General features: G+C 43.0%; 1 protein-coding gene across 1 annotated transcript; it reads right to left on the bottom strand.

Annotated features, from left to right (window-relative positions):
- Positions 1–3,454: 3,454 nt before the first annotated feature.
- LOC139202312 (insulin-like growth factor-binding protein 1) lies at positions 3,455–6,274 on the bottom strand. Its single transcript, XM_070831742.1, has 4 exons — positions 5,737–6,274; positions 5,411–5,580; positions 4,979–5,107; positions 3,455–4,630 (listed from the first exon to the last, which is right to left on the bottom strand). Exons 1-4 carry the CDS (start codon positions 6,116–6,118, stop codon positions 4,520–4,522), a joined length of 792 nt encoding a protein of 263 aa, XP_070687843.1. The 5' UTR covers positions 6,119–6,274; the 3' UTR covers positions 3,455–4,519.
- Between the last annotated feature and the right edge of the window lie 13,662 nt (positions 6,275–19,936).

The raw sequence follows: 19,936 nt of genomic DNA, 5'->3' as shown, positions 1-19,936 counted from the left end.
TAAGGGCCCTTCTTGCTGCCTCTGGCTTGTCCCTTGCCCTGATACTGGGAAGGGAATGGAGGTAAACCATGCAGTTTCAGTGCCTTAAAGACAGACCTTTCCACGCCTCCCCTCCCCATTAACCCTTTATAGTCCCCGATTAAAGGAAAACTCCGCTGAAAATCTACCTTTTGGGTATCAAACCAGGTTTGAAATGTAGCTCTGAAAGTGTGTAGCTTACACAGCAGTTATCTTGGATTCACAACAGTTACAATAGATTCGATGCTGCAAAAACGGCATAAAAACATCCATAGAAACTTCTGAAACTACTCCTCCAGCGTAATCTACACACCGGTGTTGATCTATATTCAGGTAGTTGCACAAAAAATTAGAAAAAAAGAGGCTATGAGGCGAGAAATTGTGTATTTAGCGTTCGAAACACACCAAAGTAATGGAACGGATCAACAGAGACAATTGGATTAAGATAAAATATGTGCCAAAATATTAGTCTGGTTCAAAACCTCTGAATTTCAGCCCACATTTCTGATATTTTCACGATCGTTTTGGTCTCATGTTGTCCTGTTCCTGTACGAGAAGAAAACCTGGCCACAGAAATAGGCCTTCACCTCCATGTCGTACAGAAATAACTCTCCAGTCAATGTGGAAAACACTGAGCTAAGGCCCATAGCATCTGCGTCCACAGCTTCAACTACATGAAAGAAGTTGATGGGACAGATTTGCCATTCACCACTGCTCGGCTGGATGTTTTCTCTGTGGTACCAGTGAGCGACTGTAGTTTCAAATGCAAAAGAGTGTGAATGTATTGGACACACCGATCACACCGGTGCTGCAGCAGTGGGCTGAGAAGTTTCCATGGACCACATTTACCTTTTTGACTCTGGTTGCCAATTGAATCCGCTGTAGCTGCTGTGAATCCAACCTAACTACTCCTGCTGTTCTCTGTGAAAGTTACAAACCTTTCTGAGACGCTTGAGATGTGTGTTTGATACTCAAAAGACAGACTTTTGGTGGTGGCGTATCATTTTGAGGTGCTCACATGCCGCCCTGCAGCCGTAGGGATCAGTTTAGTTAGATGAATCTGTCGTTTGTCTCTGTCCCACCACCTACTGTTCTTGTCCACATCCATGTCCATGTTCCACTAGAACTCTAACCTGCTCTCCGATGTCCTCATCTCATATCCGTAATGCAGCTCCGGTGCTGAGGTCCTCCAGTCCAACATGTCTTTACCCTGTTTCTAAAGCTCTGTCCTTGTCCGTGTGCCTGACCCCGTCCCCGTCCCCGTCTCCAACCCACTTACCTGAGCTGTTGTCCCACACTCCAGCACCCTGCCCACCTCCGGTCCTCTTCCTGTCAGTGGTGCAAACTGGTGTAGGCTTGTTTGAACGGGGCGAGCCCGGTGTGACCGGCTCGCCCTGCCGCAGGTGCCAGCTGCCCCTATGCTTCAAGCCCAAGCACAAGCACTTAAAGCACTTTAGCTGCGCCGCTACCCGTCAATGCATGCAGTTAAAGACAATTGGACCTATCTGCATCTGCATACCTTTCCGTAGAGGTAATGTCAGATGAAACAGTGTGATACTGTAAGAAAACAATAATAACCCAGGGAGGAGGGAAAAGAAAGAAAGAGAGAAAAAAAAAAAACGAAGCTACACCAGGACTTCTGACAGCGAACTTAGCGAACACCCCTCAGAAATTTTCCATTCAATGCAACTATTTTCTTTTGTTGTTGTTGTTGTTTTTGTTTCTTTGAAAAAATGCTTGTATGATCGTATGCCAACAAATCTCCACAAGGTGGACACAGCACCAAATATGCATTCACACAAGTGGTAGGGGGTCTGAGGGAGGAGGCAGGGTCCTCCCCGAGGAGCTTCCTGCCCGATGCTCTCCCACATCCTGTGTAAAGACTTGAAAAGTGGAGAGAGTGCCGACAAAGAATGCTTGCCCAGTAGCTTGGTAGCATGAATCGGCTGTACACCTCCTTTAACAGTCAGCAGCAACTTACACCAGCCTGTTGGTGCTATATCCCATCTATTCAAAGACTTGATGTAAGGGGAGGAACACACATAACAATATGTTTAAGCTATTCCCTCCCTAATATTTGTAAGTGTGTCTTTTTATATATATTATTATTATTATTTCCTGGCCAGCTATGTGTCTGACTAGACATCATGTACAGTACTTAAAAATGAAAGTTATTTATCTAAGAAAGAATTATAAGCTGATCCAAACTAGGTTTTCTTATGAACAATTCAGTGACTCACCGATTGCACAGCAAAGTCTATATGATTCAGTGTATTTTGGGGAATATAATCACTAATGAATGTTTTATTTTTTAATGAACCTTTTCCTTCTGTTGCTCAGCAGTGTCATTTGTAAGCTCCGCGCCCAGCAGGCGAGTTTCAGCCTCGGGTGAAATCTGTGTCAGTCAGTCGGTCACTCAGGTCTCTGGTCATCTTAGTTCACTGCTCCTTAAGGCCAGTGAAGCGCTCAGCTCTCAGTAAGTCACTTCTCTCCATGCACACCCAGCCATCCCGCCTCAGTCTGTTAGTGCAGAGCCAGGGTCACACTTCTGTAACGTCACTTTTTATTTTGTATTGGTATTTTACCCTGCTGGTCACATTTTAAGAATCTCTCTGTTCACGGGTAAATGCATTTTGTTTTTCATTTCAAGATTATCCTTCAAAGTTTTTTTCTTTTTTTTTGATTCAAGCTTTTTTTTTTCATGATACTAAACTAGAAATCACACCGCTATTATTTTCTCTGAAAAAGGAAATGATTTTGATTCAAAATATAATTTGTATTTAATGTCTTTTTTTAAATAAAAAGTGAACACATTTTAAAACGCAGCCTCTGATGTTTCTTTTTGCCTCTTCTACGACTTATTTTTTTTATATCAGTGGGAAGGAGCAGGCTTGTGTTGTCATCAGCAGCTAATACACCCATCATCTGCTCAGCTTAATTTCCACAGGCAATCAGGACACAAATTTGCTCCTGTTGAAGTCCTTGAATGCAATCAGGCTCCCCTCAGTCTTGGAATGTGTCAATAAGGATAAAGCAAAGGTTCAATTTGTAAAGAATAAAAATAAATCTGGTGGTGCCAGGCAGGCTGGCAGTGGGCACGAGAGGTTGAGGCGAATTCCTGTGCCCGACCAAGGCAAACAGAGAGCAGGTCAAAAGGCAGCGCAGAGCTGCATGTCCACGCAAACCGTCTAAAGTTAGAGAAGGACCTCCACTTTAGATCACCGTGATAACACTGCACGCAAACACACCCAATTTAGCAAATGTGGCCCAGGAAGGCATCCACATCCATCCAGACTTTCATAATCACGTCCTGATGAAGATGTTATGATTCTTATGTTTTGCCACCCATGCATGTTTGTGCACAAAAAAAAAGAGGGGAAGAAAAAAAAAAACTTGCCTCAGGTGAAAGACAGGCCAAGAGCGCATAGCTGAGGTTAATGTTTTTATTAAATATATCACCTTTTTTTTTTTACTTACATTACATCTCAATTACAAAAGTGTACATACACACGAGTGAGCAGTTAGTCACTTTGGAATAGACTCACACAAACAATAACTCTCTCTCCAACAGCAGCACGTGGATAGAGCAGAGCGGGACTCGCCCTCTGTGGTCATGTGTTCTTGGTCAGAGAGAACAGCAACGTATGAAGTAAAATAGCAAGTCTTTTTTTCGACAGATACATCAACACAACTGACGGCAGACACATAAATATTGGAGGTAGGTTAATGTAGAAATACCCGTCTGAGAGGTGATGCAGGGAGGCACCGCCTGTCATGCTATCTGCAACCCCATGGAACCATGGGAAATGTTTTCTGAGACTGTTTAAGGATTCCCGACTGAGAGTTTTGCATTCACTGACAAGAGCTGATCACGTGTCACATCAGGAAAAAAAAAGACAAATACAAAAAAAAAAATAAAAGAAGACATAACAACGGCAACAATGTGAAAATGAATCATAAAAATATTTAGAAATACTTCTAAATGACATTTGGTCACTCAGTGCTTTTGTTCTTGCTTGGTTTGCTCCAAACCAAACCTCCAGACAACTCCTTAAGGGTAGAGCGAGCTCAACTCAGCAGTGGAGTTACTCAGGGCCAAGATACATATATACACTTTATACATCCATAAAAATAATAATATAATAATAACAATGAGGCAAAAATGATATAAATACTCATGAAATAATTACAAATAACAAATAAAATGTAATAAAATGGAAATAAATAAGGCTGAAGAGTAGAAGTAAATGCATCAATATTAAAATCTCCTTTTCAGAAAAACAAAAATAGATTTTTTTCTCTTTGGGACGGGTGTTTGGAGAGGAGGGAGGGACGGGTTCAGGGTGGTTGGGACCCACAGTCCCGCAATGACAGTGTACCTGAATTAAACACCACCATGGACAAGATCAATAAATAAACAGCTATCAAAAAGGAAAAATCAGTGGCTTGCTTCTTCTCTTTTTGTTTTCTTTTGTGAGATCTGCATCAGTGGTTGATCTCTTTAAGGGCACTCGGCGTCTGCAGGCAGGTCGGTTGAGCCTAAAATCTTCTTGCCGTTCCAGGAGTTCACACACCAGCATCGACCCCTCTGTCCGTCCAGAGAGGATTCACACTGCGGAGAGAGACAGACAGAAGCACGAGAGCTTTTGTTATTGACCTGCTTTCATTTTCAGTCCACATGTGTACGGTCATGCAGCCAAAAAGTTTGTGACATCACACCTGAACAAAGACACACACACACACACACACACACTCTGAGGTGCAAACAGTGCTGAACCTGCAACACACACTCACCCAACTCCCAATCATTTTCAAACTGTGGCTGACATAATCTTGGCTACATGCTCTCACACACAACTTGGTGAGATTATTTCATGCTGAGTGGAGTCCTGAAAGCTCACACACACACACACACACACACACACACACACCTGGAGCACATTCAGCTGAAGATACCAACCTGTTTGGGTTTATAAAGCCCGTGCTTGTCACAGTTGGGGAGGTAGAATCTGGTTAATTTGTCTCCTAATTTCTGCTGGGATCTGGCAATCTTGTCCAAGGCTCTCTGCAGCTCCACGTGACAGGGCCCCTGTTCAGGTGAGAGAAGGGTTAAGTGAGCTGTGTACCTACAGAAATAATAATCAACAGCGCTTTATTATCAACAACCACGTGGGCTTGACATCAAACTGCATATAAAACTTGTAATAGCACGCATCCCTCCCTCGTTCCCTCCCCTCCATCGTCTCCTCAAACGGCACACGAGCTCCCCCTTGTGGTGCACGAGTCCTCTCCCCGAAACCTCCCCAAAAACTTTTAAGCAACATATCGCACACAGACAGAGGAGGTTTCTCCGAATGCACACGGGGACAATGACACAGCGCCTGGCTCTCACCTGTTCCACCACTTTCTTGCGGATGGTGATGAGTTTGGCTTTCATGCTCTCCTGAGCGTCGGCAGCAACAATCGGGTCGTAGGGCTTACTGTGGCCGGGGAGGTAGTGGCTGGAGCCGGGGTCCGAGATGATGGCTGCGTTCTCCATCTCAGCCTCTGGCTCTGCCTGATCTGGGGGAGGAAATGAATGAATGTGAAGCGGGACTGACTGGCTGTGACTGAAAACGGCTCCAGAACAGACCGGCCAAGTGTGCGTTTGGATTGTAAAAATGAGGATGTGCTGGATGTGGTGACACAGATGTGTAAATGTGGAGGTTATAGGCCTACCTTGTGTCTGGGGCTCGGGGGTCGGCTCGGGCACAGTGCTCTGCGTGCACACGGCTTGTCCCCGGGTGAGGGAGTGCAGTGGCCTGGGGTCGCCGGGTCTCGGGGTGCACCTCAGACCGGAGCCGCACGGCGCCGTGTAGATCCCGCACAGCTCCCCAGCCGTCAGGGCGCAGGCGAGGCAGCATCCACAGCCGGGCTCCCGCAACACCTCGGCGCATCCGGGCGCCACCGCTGGACAGTGGCTCAGCTTCTCCGGAGTACACGGGGCGCATCGGATCGGCTCTGACCCCACCACCGGGGACCCCAGCGTCCCTGTGGCCAGCACGGAGCACAGCGCGGCCACCACGACGTGCTTCAGATATAATCCACCCGTGGCCAACATAGTGAGCTGGATACTAAATATAGAATATAAAATGTAGAGCAAGGTAGAAAGAATAATCAAAGGAATAAGCCGGATTCCCACGGTTCTTGCTCAGTTGTGTCTTTCGTTTGATTTTGGGAAAATGTCTAACTGTGCGTTGCGCGCAGCCGTATTTATAGCCGGGTCCTCTGTGAGTGTTTGACGCATCGCCGTTATGAATGATTTCTGAAAAGAAGGTGTGATGATACGATGGGCTCCGATTGGCCAGCTCGTGTCCGGTCAGGCAGCTCATTTGAATAATCACGTTCACGTCAATATTTATTTTGGAACAGGCAGTGCCTGCACGTATAGCCGACGAGTGACGACACAAGCGTTTGATGTTGCAATCAAGGACCCCCCCCCCCCTTTCCTCACCCGGGTGCACTAAACTACTTTACCCCACACTGCCTGGCTACAGTATCAACACGGGCTGTGAGTTCGGTGCCTTTAGTTTATTCTGATAACTTCAAAATGAAAAGTTCACACGCAGATTTCAGATTTCAGAAGTGAAACAGTTCCGTGTTTTCTGTTCCGACTCAAATGAGCGCCTGTGCTTTTGGAACAACTGTCCATTCATGAGGGTTTTTCCATTAATTGTCCTCCCCGAACTCCTTACACAACTTTGGGACAAACTAATAATGGGCGCACATTACGCACGCCCACGCTGCGCGCAGAGTGCGTGAGCCCGCTGGGAGAGAACCGGCGGCCCTGACGTGACACGAGGAAGCATCCGAGCATCGCAGGGGGAACAATAAATACAACTTTCAGAAATAGCTGCGCAAATGAGGGTCACCGTTTACGCCACCGAGTCAGGGGCTGTGGGTGGGTGGGGAGGGGGATGGGGTGGGTTGGGGCTCTGAGGCGGGTGATCCCTCTCTCTGTGTGCCTAGCGCGCTCGTTTGGGCTCAGTCCAGGAGATGTCCAGTTGTAATTACGAGTTTCCTGGGACAATAATAGACCAGAGCTTTGAATGGGGGCTGACATGACCACAGACACGTCCCTCGGCTCTCCGTCCTCTGGGGGCTCTGATGGTCCCCTGGTGGACGACATGCTCGTTTTCACGGCTTGCTGCAAAGGCATTTGGTTTCCTGTCACCAGTGACCCCGGCCGGCGTGTGACAATGTTCCCTTCAGTGGCAAAATGACGAAAAACGGCCCCCCTGTCCCCTCTTTATTTCCCCCACAGTCACCCCACCACGTATCTGCTTCCACATTAATCCACTAGTGTATTGATCACCTTCTCCTCTCTTTCTGGAGCAGTGGGCTTCAGTGTGTGATCGGCTCCACGCAACTGCTTGATAGCGTTGCATCATCTGTCAACTGGTGTGAACAGTCACTCACATGACGCCCAGATCTGTGTTCCTTCAAAGCTCCGGGCTAAATAAAGCTTTTAGTGTAATCTGATGTGGCGTGAGAGGTGCTTTCTAAGTGCATTAACTCAAGTAGCGCGTGTTTAAGTACAATTTGGGTGCTCAGGATGCCATTTTCTGCAACTTCACACTTGTTCAGAGGGAAATGTTGCACTTTACATCTATGTGACAGCCACAGTTGTGTTGTAGAACAGGGTTTTCTATTGAAAATATCTGATAAATTGATCAAATGTGACACATTATTATGCCAAATGCTGTTTGAATTGATTAAAATGAGCTGCATCTGGATCAAATGCAGCATTAAACTGTTGCTGACTCTTTAATGCATTAATAATATTGTATATTTAGTCTCTGAAATGAGTCATTCTGCCTAAAGAGCACTTTTATTTCTGATATTTGTTTGGGGGGGGCATCACCAAAGTCATATTTTAGAAAATCTTAATCAGAAAATAACAACAGCCGTCAGATTAAAGTATTTCCTTCTGACATGTTGTGGAGTTTGAGTGTAAAGTAGCATAAACTAGTAGAAATACACAACACAGCAATAAATACTGTAGGGGAGAGCGGGGCTGCTTGTCCCAGTGCTTATTACTGCCAAACTAGAGGGCGCTGTTTCATCATGTCATATCAAAAATCAGGCTCATTTCTGTCTGTCCATTTTGTGTAAAACACCCAAAACACTGAGGCGAGGAGATATTTGGTGTTTACTTCTTTATTCTATTTATATTGTGGTTGTTTTTGTAATAAAAGTTTGGAGCATTTCACAGTGAAACATTGATTAAAAAGAGGAAGATCGCAGCTTTAATGTTGGGCTACTTTCCAGCTGCTGCGCTAAAGACGTGCGGTAGCAGCATAAAACCTTCGCCAGGAGGTCGAAACCACGGTTTTAATATAAGATTAATAAAAGTTTTCTTCACTTTTTCACTTTAAATTCCTCCATTTTGCTTCTCTTTACAGAGAATAGTTTATGTTCATGGTTTAAACTATTAGACAAATACAGTGAACGTTATGGAGATGGTGATTCTGTTCATTTTAAAACAACTTAAAAGTGACAAATGTTTTTTTTAAATCACATTTTTAACTATAACTCTCAAGTAGACGTGTTCACAAGCACACGACTTAAACTCTCAAGTAAAGTAATGATGATAAAGCACAAAGTAATGATGATTAAGCACAAAGAAATGATGATTAAGCACATATTGCTGATAAAACTTGTGTACATTAACTTAAGAAATGCAGGACTTTCACCCTGTAATGGAGTATTTCTACATTATGGAATAGTTGTTTCTACTTAAGTAAAAATATCTTCACGTCTTCCACCACTGGTTACTGAAAGCAGTCCTTAAAGGGCTAGTCTGTAGTTTATGTATACCAAAATAGCTGATTGAAATTTAAATCCGAGCCGATATAAAAAACTTTCCTGATGTAAAAGAACTGGAGGAAACATCAATCACTTTTGGGACATAAGGACATAATGTGTTTTAAAAGACATTTTTTTAAGACTGCAGATTGTGTCTTTACCCCTCAAATTTGAAATTCCCCACTTTATATCCCCACAAGTAGCTTTAAGGATTTAAGGATTCATCCCACACCGCTGGACAGTATAATATTCTGTGTACTCCTGTTCCAGCTCTTCACTTCCTCTATGAGAAGTGAAACATTCAAACAGACTTTAATGGCTGTGCGACTCCGTCAAGTAGAAAAGAATTGTGCAGTATTTTATTTACATATCCTCCAGACTCAGCGGGGTGTATCTGGGCTCTCCACTAAACTTTAGAATAAAGCTCTGGGAGTTTGAACAAAGTTTAGCTGCACAGCAGGAGTTTGTAATAGCTGACCTACAGGCGCTATAGTTCAGTCCGTCCTATTAATAAAACATGTCCTACATTTTGTCCTGCAGGATGTGCAAATGTTTGTTTTTTCTCACTCTCACTGAACAGGAAGTCCTTTAATTCATAACTAAACAGTTTCATTCTCATTATGAAAACACAATTAGATTAGATCACTTTTCAAAGAGGGAGTTAATATTGCACAGTTGCAGATGCCTGATTTTAAATTATTGGATTATTGGTTCTTTGAATCTTTGAAAGCTCATCGTGAGTTTTGTTTGTAAAATATTAATCAGCTACAGTGCAGCTCTCAAATGTTACTTCTCCCTGAAATACGGTGAAACAGAAGTACTTTTAGGAGCATTTAAGTAAATATATTACTTTACTTTCCACCACTGATCTTTGTAGTCTGCATTCTTAGTAATAGTAAATGTACACTGCTGTTAATACTTTTCCACTTTTACTTAAGTAAAATAATGAATGCAGGACTTTTCAACATTACTTTTCGGAGGTAAATAATCTAAATACATCTTCCACCACTGCGTATCTATCCACCTAAATAACGGACTGTGTTAGTGTTAAAGGTTTATATTCTGGAAGGACAGTCACATGTTTCCTGATGTACTTGTGATGTATTTAACTCTGTCTGTCCTCAGTTGAACTGTAGCCAGCAGTCTCTGTTCTTGCGAGGGAATGTGGACTCCCAGGCCGCTGGGAGCTGAAACATGGAGTGGATGCTGCTTGACGGGACATTTATCCTCATTTCAGCCAAATGTCCATCTCTACTTTTTACAGAATACGACCCCTTAACTCTAAAACTCTGAACTAAAACGTGTTTGTAGAGGCCTCCGGAGCTGTCTGTCTGTCTGTACGAGGCATCTCATGATATGGCTTCATGAGGCTTACTGGCTGCTGAGGTAAAGCATGGGATCATGTATGTAATTAGCAGGTTGATGTAAAGATGGAGAGACGTGAGGGATTAAAATGTGAAGTATTCTCATGGATGAAGCTGGCAGGTTATGTGAGGTAGTTTTGTGTGTGTGTGTGTGTGTGTGTGAGAGAGCGAGATCAGAGCAGCAGAGTGGCCAAACAGAGCGGAGTTATCTCAGGTCAGGGACAGACCTACTTTTTTCAAAAACACATGCACACAGCAGGACCCATCAGAGTCCCGAGGGCCCGACCACAACACCACAAAGCCCCCATATGGGTGCTGCAGGGTTCGTGTTTGGGAGAGTGATGATAAGGTGGGGTGTTGGGGGGGTTTCCATCTCCTTCAGATGTCACATGATACAGATCAAACGGCGCTTGGCATTGAACGTCCCGAGACTGGAATGTTTACCTTTGACAAGAGCACCGGGAAAAACAGTCTTGTTGTCTCAGGAGCTGCTCACACCCACACACACACACACACACACACACACACATATACACACACACACACACACATGCACATAAACACATGCTCCAGGTTCCATTTATGGTGATTTAAACCTTGCCCTTTGGAGGGCGTCCGAATGGGGGGAATCTACGACAGATGAGCTCAGAAAAACAGGGTTGTTTGAAATCACACCCACAGAAAGAATGCACACCTGCGTGAATACTACCCAGGCCTCCTCTGAGGAGCATATACAGTATGTCTCAGTCAGAGGGACAGGTCGAGGTGTAACACTAGAGATGGTTGTGTTGCTGCCGAATGGACCCACGTTAAAGGTGCAGTGTGTAGGATTTAGGAGGATCTATTGGCAGAGATGGAAAAACTGCTGGTAGTTATGTTTTCATTAATGTATCATCACCTTAAAGTAAGAGCTTAGAATGAGCTCTTTATAGCGAACAAACAAGGGTCTTGATGTTGAACTACCAGCTTGAATTTGGTGGCATGAACGCACCGGTTGGGAAGCGAAGAAGAAGAGGAACACCATAAAATGACCAAATAAATTCTTTTTATTTAGCACAAGAAAAAACAAAGCAAGCAGGAATCCTCGTTGGCCACCGTAGCTTCTCCTTCACCTTTGGAAAAGCAGTGGTGAAGCAAAGGGGGGCTCAGACGGTTGCATTGTCCAACATCACCACTAGATGCCACCTAAATCCTCCACCTACCAGCGTAAAACTTCTAACTAATGTAAAAATGATTGTTTCAATTAATCAATTATCAATGGTGGCAAAACAACCTCAGCACAAAGTCCATCAAGTTGCTGTTCTGGAGCTTTCGATTTTATTTGTCGTAAAATTTTACATTTGGATTACTTTAATCCATTTAATCCATTTAAATCATTTAATGTTCAAAGTTAAGTTATTAACTCAAGCACTGTGCTTGGGTACAATGTTAAGGTACTGTAGTCTACTGCTTCTATTTCTAGCTACTTTAGAGTCCTCTATTACATTTTAGAGGGAAATATTCTGCTTTTTACTACTTTGTTTACATTTAATTGATCACTTATGTTACTTGCGTTGCAGATTCAGATCAATAATACAAGATACAATCAGCAAATACATAATGATGTGTTAGTATACATTCACATAAAACTTAATTGATCCTTATCTCCACATTTACAAGCTGCAAAATTAAAGACAATGATGCATCAATAATTACAATCCAATGATATAATATATATTGTTCTGAAATTGGGCGTTCTGCATAATGACTACTTTTATTTGGTAAAAATAAAATCATAATGTGCTGCTAATACTGCTGTACCCTACTTTTACTTGTAGCAAAGTATTTCTATGCTGTAGTGTTGCTGCTAGTACATCATCCATCTCTGTTTATTAAAACTGGAGACTTGAGACTCGGACTTCAGTCACTTTTGTCCAAAACTGACTGCTGAGACATTTGACTTATGTGACATTAACCTGATACCTGGAGGTGAAACCATAATGTGTTTAAGTTTAAATAAAATGAAATACCAGATGTGGGTATCTCAACACATTGAATATCTGATTATTTGAATGGAAAACACAAACATTTTGACTTTTAACGGCTCCCTGTGGAGAGTTTTGGCTTTATGGATCAGTGTTGATCAGATAAAATGGAGTACCTGCCTGAGGACGAACATGCACAGTTCACATCTCGCCACTGGGTCAAGCTATTCCGCTGATCCACAGTCGGTGGCAGTAAACATAGCAAAGCACCAACAAAGAAAGGAAGAAGACCTCTTGCAAGTAAACATGAATGTAAATACACGCACAATGGGTCGGTTAGACCTCGAGGATGCACACAGTGCATAGATGCGCGTCGTGTGTTTACATGAAAAGTCCACAGGGCCCCTTTAATGATCAGCATTCAAAGACTTGGAGAGTGACTTTGAGATCGCTGTTTGCTAATGAAGACTTGTAACTTCACTCATCTGGCAGTTACTAAAGGTTAGTAAGTCACAAATGAAGCTTCATACTTTATAAGCCATCAGGTCAATAAATGGACCTTGGTGTCAATGTTCTGTTTTTTCCAGCAGGTAAGTCATTGAGTGGCCGATTAAAGGGGTGTTACTTAAGGTAAAGGACTATAAGTCGAAGCAGGTCATGCTGGTGGAGAAGCGTCCTCGTTAATGGCTTGTTAGTGGTCTGTAAAGCATGACTGAATAATGTATTTAGCATGAATAGCATTAGCTGTTTTCTATAAGTTCTAAAGTCTCTAAAGAAAATGGTATCTTTGTTAGCACCACATGGTTTATTACCAATAAAATGAAAGTTCAGACTAGGGCAGGCTTTTGGGTTAAGGACTATGAGGTCTATGACGTAAAACGTTCAAGGGTTTAATTTACATCAAAACATGTGACGTACGTGGCTGGGGCAGCTGGGGGATCTGGTTTCTGTGAGTGAACTGGTGTTGTCTCTGGTCCCAGGACGCGTCAGTGGCAGTGTCCTCTCCCAGGGCTGAGAATCAGCAGCCAGGAATGTGATGTGAGTGGGCACAATGACGCTAATCCCCAGCAAAGTTGTTCTTTTTCTTCTCCTCTCCTTCTCACAAGATTTCCTTAATTGGATAATCCATGTCTTATTAAACAGGCAACGCAGATCATAGATTGAGGTCTGGGAGAAAAACATTGAAACAGAGCCGGGGTCATTCATGGCAGAGAGGTCTCGGGACGCTCGCTGCTTTAATATTGTGAATGGGGGAAATGATTTATTCGTTAGACCGCGGCGTCTTGGCATGTCGTATGATGGTTCACGTGTGTGCGTCTGTGTGTGACAGTGTGTTTTCGGTGTGTTTTCAAATAAGTGTATATGTTTGTGGGGTTGTGATTGTACACTTGTGTGTGGGAAACCCAGGAAATCCAGGCTCCCATGCGCCAGCATCCATTGTGTTTAGTTTCCTCCTCTCTCTCTCTCTCTCTCTCTCTCTCTCTCTCTCTCTGAGTGACTGTGTGTGTGTGTGTGTGTGTGTGTGTGTGTGTGTGTGTGTGTGTGTGTGTGTGTGTGTGTGTGTGTCTAGCTGCAGTGCTTCCCTCTCTCGTGGCTCTAATGAGAAGCAGGAGGAAGTCCGAGCCAGAGGATTGCACTTGGCAAAGTTAACTGGAAACAATCTCGTGAATGGGTCAGGGGAGCTGTGTTGGTAGGATTTACCATCATTATGTCCCCATGCAAGAAAATTGAGTTTTCCATCCAAACTCACTGTTACTTTTACTCACCCTCCTCCCCTTTCCTCCCATCTAATCTGTGTCTGAAGACCCTGTCCTCAATTACAATAGAACAGCCTGTCCAGAACATCCACATCAAAGAATTCACTGCAGTAAATAAAGATCATATACAGTGAGGAGGAGCTCTTTGTAATGTCGACCATATCAACTCTATGGCCTCACTTCACTTGTCTTTCAACTTCACTGCCCCCAAAAGGGGGAAATAATAGTGCAGCATTGTATAACAGTCAGAAATAGTTATAGCACATAATCATATGATCAAATACTAACTTATTTATGGGAGGTAAACAAGTCTATTCTTCCCCTGAGGTGTAAAACTATCAATGCCTGTAGGTGTCCTCCTTAGTTTTGTCTCCATTTAACAGAAGCTGGAGCTGAGTGGGCTGAGTGAGGCTGCAGAATATTAAAGGCAGACTTTAAGAAAACAAATGTCCCAGTTGCGGTTCTTAATCCACAGATCTTCTTATTGGCAGTGAGAGACTGAGTGTTGTTGGGAACTGATCTGTGAGCTATCCTGAGAAACCAAGACGTGTTTTCTGGGAAGACGTGCTGCTGTTTGTGTGTTTATAAATGCCATTTTCAGGACTTCGAGTACTAGCAATAGTATTCCATTCAACTCAGAGACAAATATCTCAAAACCTGGACAAACTGAGCCAAAACTATCAGTGTGGCAACGTGCCAGTAAGGCTGTGAGGAAAAATATGTTTTTTGTTGATGGGACGTCCCGTGAAATGTCAGTCTGTGGTCAAAGTATTGTTATGCAGATCTGTTTTTCTCAGGGTTTATCAGTTTACCTTAGGGCACCCTGATCCGCTCCGTTTTGGACATTATTATGGTTTTAAGGTGCTTTCTCTCAGCGCGTCACATTCCATCTACGCGGACGTTCAGAAGAGACCAAACATGCAGGAGCTGTAGGAGAGGGTTAGTAAGGGTCACTGCTGTTCTTACACAACACGGAGTTCACTGACCCTACGTGTAGCCGCGCTGATGTGCTTGCGAGTAAAAACACAAGTGCAAGACAGAGAATAACACTCATGCAGTGGGGAAATCCTTGATGAGAAACAATCTTGTGGGAGGATGTTTTCTCTCGACTAATCAGAAAAGAGCGGTTTGTGTTTTTCAGCTCTTGTTGAGACAAAATTCCTTGGAAGTACATTTTCAATTATGTACACTGAAGGCGTGATCCAAAGCACTCCTTCAGGGTGAATCATGTGCTTTAACTTTAAACTGAGCTCTCTGGCTGCCAGTTTTATAGTCCTCTGAGACTAAAAATGGAGCAAATAGTCTGTACTGTGAACCCTCTCCACATCTCTGGTCCTCAGCTTGTAAGGCCAAAAACATCAGACACTGGTAACAACAGCACCACATCAGTAACTGTACATATAAACATCAGAAATGGATTATTAAGCTGTTTGTCGCTTTCTGCTACAATTATAAGTTACTACAAAACTGCAGAGGTAAATATGAATAGATTAGTTAGTTAGATTGTTATTCTCTAAGTGTCTGACAATGGAAGACTTTAAAATGCATTTAACAAAAGTCCTCAAACTAAGAAACATTATGTTAAACTCTGAAACACACACAGTCCTCCTAGTATTTATACATAAGGAGGTAGAGGGGTTCATCCGATAATCGAAGATGTTGGTGATACATTTCTCCTGCCCACATGTCTAACTGTCCCTGGGCAACACATTAAACCCTTTTGTGGAGATTTCTTTTCTTGAAATTGGTCCCCAAAAAGCTCATCATAGTTTTGAGAGGCAGAGAAGAGGCAGGGGTCGGAAAAAAACGGTGATCCTGGAGACCGGGGAGTCCTTTATTTTCATGGCGCGAAAGTCTTCGGCGTGTTCTCAGGCACATGCTGCAGACGTAGTACGTTTGATGTTGACCTGCAAGTTCACCACTTGTTTGGCCGCGCTCACACACAAAAATGCACCCCCTCACACACGGATACAAACAGAGACATACAAACGTGCATCCAAACGAACATAAACATGAACATTAACAAAGTTACGCAGGCACATACACACTTAAGCGCGGGGGTTGTGTTTTTCCTCCCACGCTCCAGTGTCCAAATTCCAGCAGGGTTTACAGTAAGGGATGTTATGACACACGGGGTCATTGGGTAAGCAGTGTGAGGGAGGGGTGGGTGCAGTAAAACTGTGATTTACCCTGCAGAGTGCCCTGGTGGGCTGCGTCACTGCCCCACTCTCCCCTCTGCAGCATCTGACTCAGGCTGCTGATAGGCGCCTGTTCAGCAACACCACCGCTGTAAACAAGGCCTGAAAAGGCCCACTTCCGCTCGCTTATCTCAGAGTGTGTGTGTGTTTTGCATTGGCGCTCCTGAGCCGGGCGTGTTTGATCATATGGGAGAGTCCAGCAGGTGGTAAACACACACACACACACACACACACACACACACACACACACACATTTGCTGCTGTGAATATCTCGGTTATCAGTATTGGGTATAGAGTATCGAAGTCCTCTTTAGTGACTGCACACAATCAGCATGAGTCACAGAGCTAACAGAGGAAGAAGAAGGGCGGCCGACGGGTTTATCATCTACTCGTCGAAAAACACAACCTTGATGGTTTCATGTCAGGGCACGATCTTGTTGTGTTGCCATGACAACCTGTCACTCATGATGCTCCGCATGCCACAGCACTTCCAGCTGCTTTACTACACACACACACACACACACACACACTCTCACACACACACACTAATTTTCACATTGCTGATGAATGTTTGGGAGCTGGTTCTTCCTGCGACAGGACTTGAAACATCCCTTTGCACTCAGCTCCGCACACAAACAGACACCACGATAAGGCCCCGCGTTTGTTTTAGTTTCTTTTTCCTTTAAAAAAAAAAAACCCATTCGTTTGTTAGACTTCTCTACTGGGGGGTGAGGAGACAGACTGAAACATGTACAACAGTCTTTGTTAGTTAATTCTTGCCAAGCAGTTTTAGTTGCATGAGCTTAAGTTGTTTAGGAACTGGGACTGATGATTGATGAGCTTCCTCGTTTTTAAAGATCCGTCACGTAGTCGTGAAGAATCTGGTGCTCCTCGTTTATTTCTATTTATTTTCTTGTGAAAAGCCTGACCTGGGCACTGGTTTTGCAAACTAGTTGTGTTCCATTAGTCCGTGTTATATACTTGTCGTTAGAAAGAATAATTTCACTGGCTAGTTCAGGACTACGTTTGGTCTGGTCCCAGACGTATCACTGGTTATTATGAGGTCTTACATTTTATTCCTTTTTCCTCGATCACCCTTCTCCCTATTTTCATTACATTTAGGAGGGGAAAAAAAAGTCTGACGCTTCGACTGACAACATCAGGTTCAAATCAGGTGCTCACACAATGTTTATGTTATTGTGAGCCTCAGAGGACACCCACCCATTCCAGGCATTCATAAAGTTTATTGAGGGAAGAAAGCTAAAAATACAAACACGATCAGGAGGAAAATAAAAGTCAGTCTACATTGTGAAATGATGCTGGGCAGAACTCCAGTAGCGAGCAAGTGAGCCTTTATGTACCATCTTTAATTCTATATATCGGCGCTGTAGGCCTTTGTCAAGACGAATACTATGTTCTAATGTCCAGCCTGCTGACTCTCATTAGCTTTGAGGGCTGCCCGACTGCTGCAAAGTTGTCAAATAATTTATGCCCTTTCTTTGCTCAGGGAATTATCCTGCAAATTATCCTGCGAACAACAAACATTACTGTCTAAAATACTGCTCACAAAAATGTCTCTGTGCAGTTACAGTGATTTTCCAAGCTGCTGTCCCACACACACACACACACACACTAACTTTAGTCTCTGAGACCTGAGCAGGAGGTCCACAGGTGTAATTAGTTACATTAATTAAGGTTCAGTCTGTAGTTCAGCCAGAGAGCCACTGCAGCCATGATTAAGGTTACTGATTGCACCTGTGCTTTACCTGCTTTTAAATGTCAGACAGCCTGCTGACTTACTTTAAAGGGAACAATTCATTTCATTGTCAAACCTGTTAGAGCCCTTCATCACAAACTTGTGTTGTTTGGTCAAGAGTTGTTTAAACTGTCAGCTCTAGTAGAGGTTTCCAGTCATAGTAGAGATTGTCCATCTCTGCTGCCCTCTTGGATGGCCACACGGTAGATAAAACATGCCTGGTTAAGGTTTTTTAACTGTTTTATCTTCTAGACTACATTAATTAATAAAAGCAGTGACTTCCCTTAAATCTCTACTGAAGATCTTTTTTTTTCTACTATCAAACCGTTCATTTAGCTTTGCTGTGCTCATAAAGGATATTATTATCAAGACTAAATGATTAAATGAAATAGGAGTTTCTTCAACACAGACTTTATGGGCACTGATGACCAGACCTGGGTCTTTGTTATCCACACATTTGCCACAGTCTCTGCTCTCTACACGTACACAAACTCTACACGTCATGTTTTTCTGGTAGCAGACGGGTTCATGACATCAGCATGAGGCTCTTTCTAAACAACACTGTTTGAATGAGGCTGACATTGACCCTGATGTTGCTTCTTACATCAGCCACTCTGTTTTTCTACTGTTACATAAGTTCAGCTGAGTCTGATGGCCTCTCCATATGCACTGTGTGTGTGTGTGTGTGTGTGTGTGTGTGTGTGTGTGTTGTTGAAAATGAGCACAGGAAGAGCGCTGTTACTCCAGGAGACATGTCCCCACTGGCTTTATTTTTATAATCATAATACGTCAATATCATCGCAGTGCAAACACTTAGTATAAAATATCATCTTTAACAAAATTTACATTCACATAAAACATCTCAATAAATACATCTTCAACAAAAGAACTTGACAAATATCGGATCATTCATAATATATCTCTGAAAAAGACTCTACAATGTACAATAATAGCTAGTAATACCTACATATAACAATTGAAACCCGTATTATACAGTATGAAAATATCCAATTTACAGGAAAAATATTATACATAACTCCTTTCTGTCAACTTTCCATCAACTGTTTAAAGCAAGTGTATAAAAATCCTCATTTTTAATCTCTTAGAAACTTAAAGTAAGCATTCGAGCTACTATATAGACTTTAAAATCTATTTGAAATATGATAATAAGAAGTACAACGTTATCATTTCAGTCAGGTTATGGTGTCCAAATAAATCTCTCCAAAATCAACACTTGCCATCGTTTTGAGTTACAAAACTGTTAAGGAACAGCTCAAACAGTAAAAATACAGGCATTCAACAAAAGGAAATCCACAATAACTGTAGCCACACATTCAGTTGTGCTACAGCTCGACAAGAAAAGTTTGATATGTTTATGAAAATAGGTTGGCACATTTGAAAACCAGCTACCTGTTGACTACAGCAGGAGCGGGGAGGAGGAGGAGCCCCCGGCCTGATGTCAAACCGTCCTGAAAAACCTCCTTGAAAAGGTTCGCACACCAAACTCATGAAGAAGACACGGGTCAAAAAAGCACCTTACATTCAAGAGGACCGCTACCTTTAGCGCATGCATGAGGACTACATTAAAACAGAGTCACTGTGAGTCCGCTGCTCGGCCTGTATTAATGTTTCATCAAAACATGCATGTAAGAGCCACAGGCTTGCAGGCAGTGCATGCTAGGACAGATTAGAGGAGAGTTAATGGCTGTGGTAAGCCATACTGTGAGTAGCATGCTATACCATAAAATAAATCATCTGGATTTGTATGAGGAAGCCAGACACGGAGGTTTGTGTGTCTCCTCATGAACAGAAGTTTTCTTCTCTCTACCAAAGCAGCTTTTAGTTCATAAAAATAGTAGAACAGAATATTTTGACGATAGAAAATATTTCTTAATAATAAACAAGCACGCAGAAAAAAAGGTTTTCTTTTTTAAATATAATCCCATGAGGAAGGAATCACACTCGCACAATACAGAAAATAAGTTTTCTAAGTCATGCTTCAACTCCACAGAGATACAGACTGGTGTGGCTA

The sequence above is a fragment of the Pempheris klunzingeri genome, chromosome 6 (assembly GCF_042242105.1).
Source record: "Pempheris klunzingeri isolate RE-2024b chromosome 6, fPemKlu1.hap1, whole genome shotgun sequence".
Classification (NCBI taxonomy): Eukaryota; Metazoa; Chordata; class Actinopteri; order Acropomatiformes; family Pempheridae; genus Pempheris; species Pempheris klunzingeri.
Note: the sequence above shows the minus strand (reverse complement) of the source record. Positions and strands in the feature narration are given on the sequence as shown.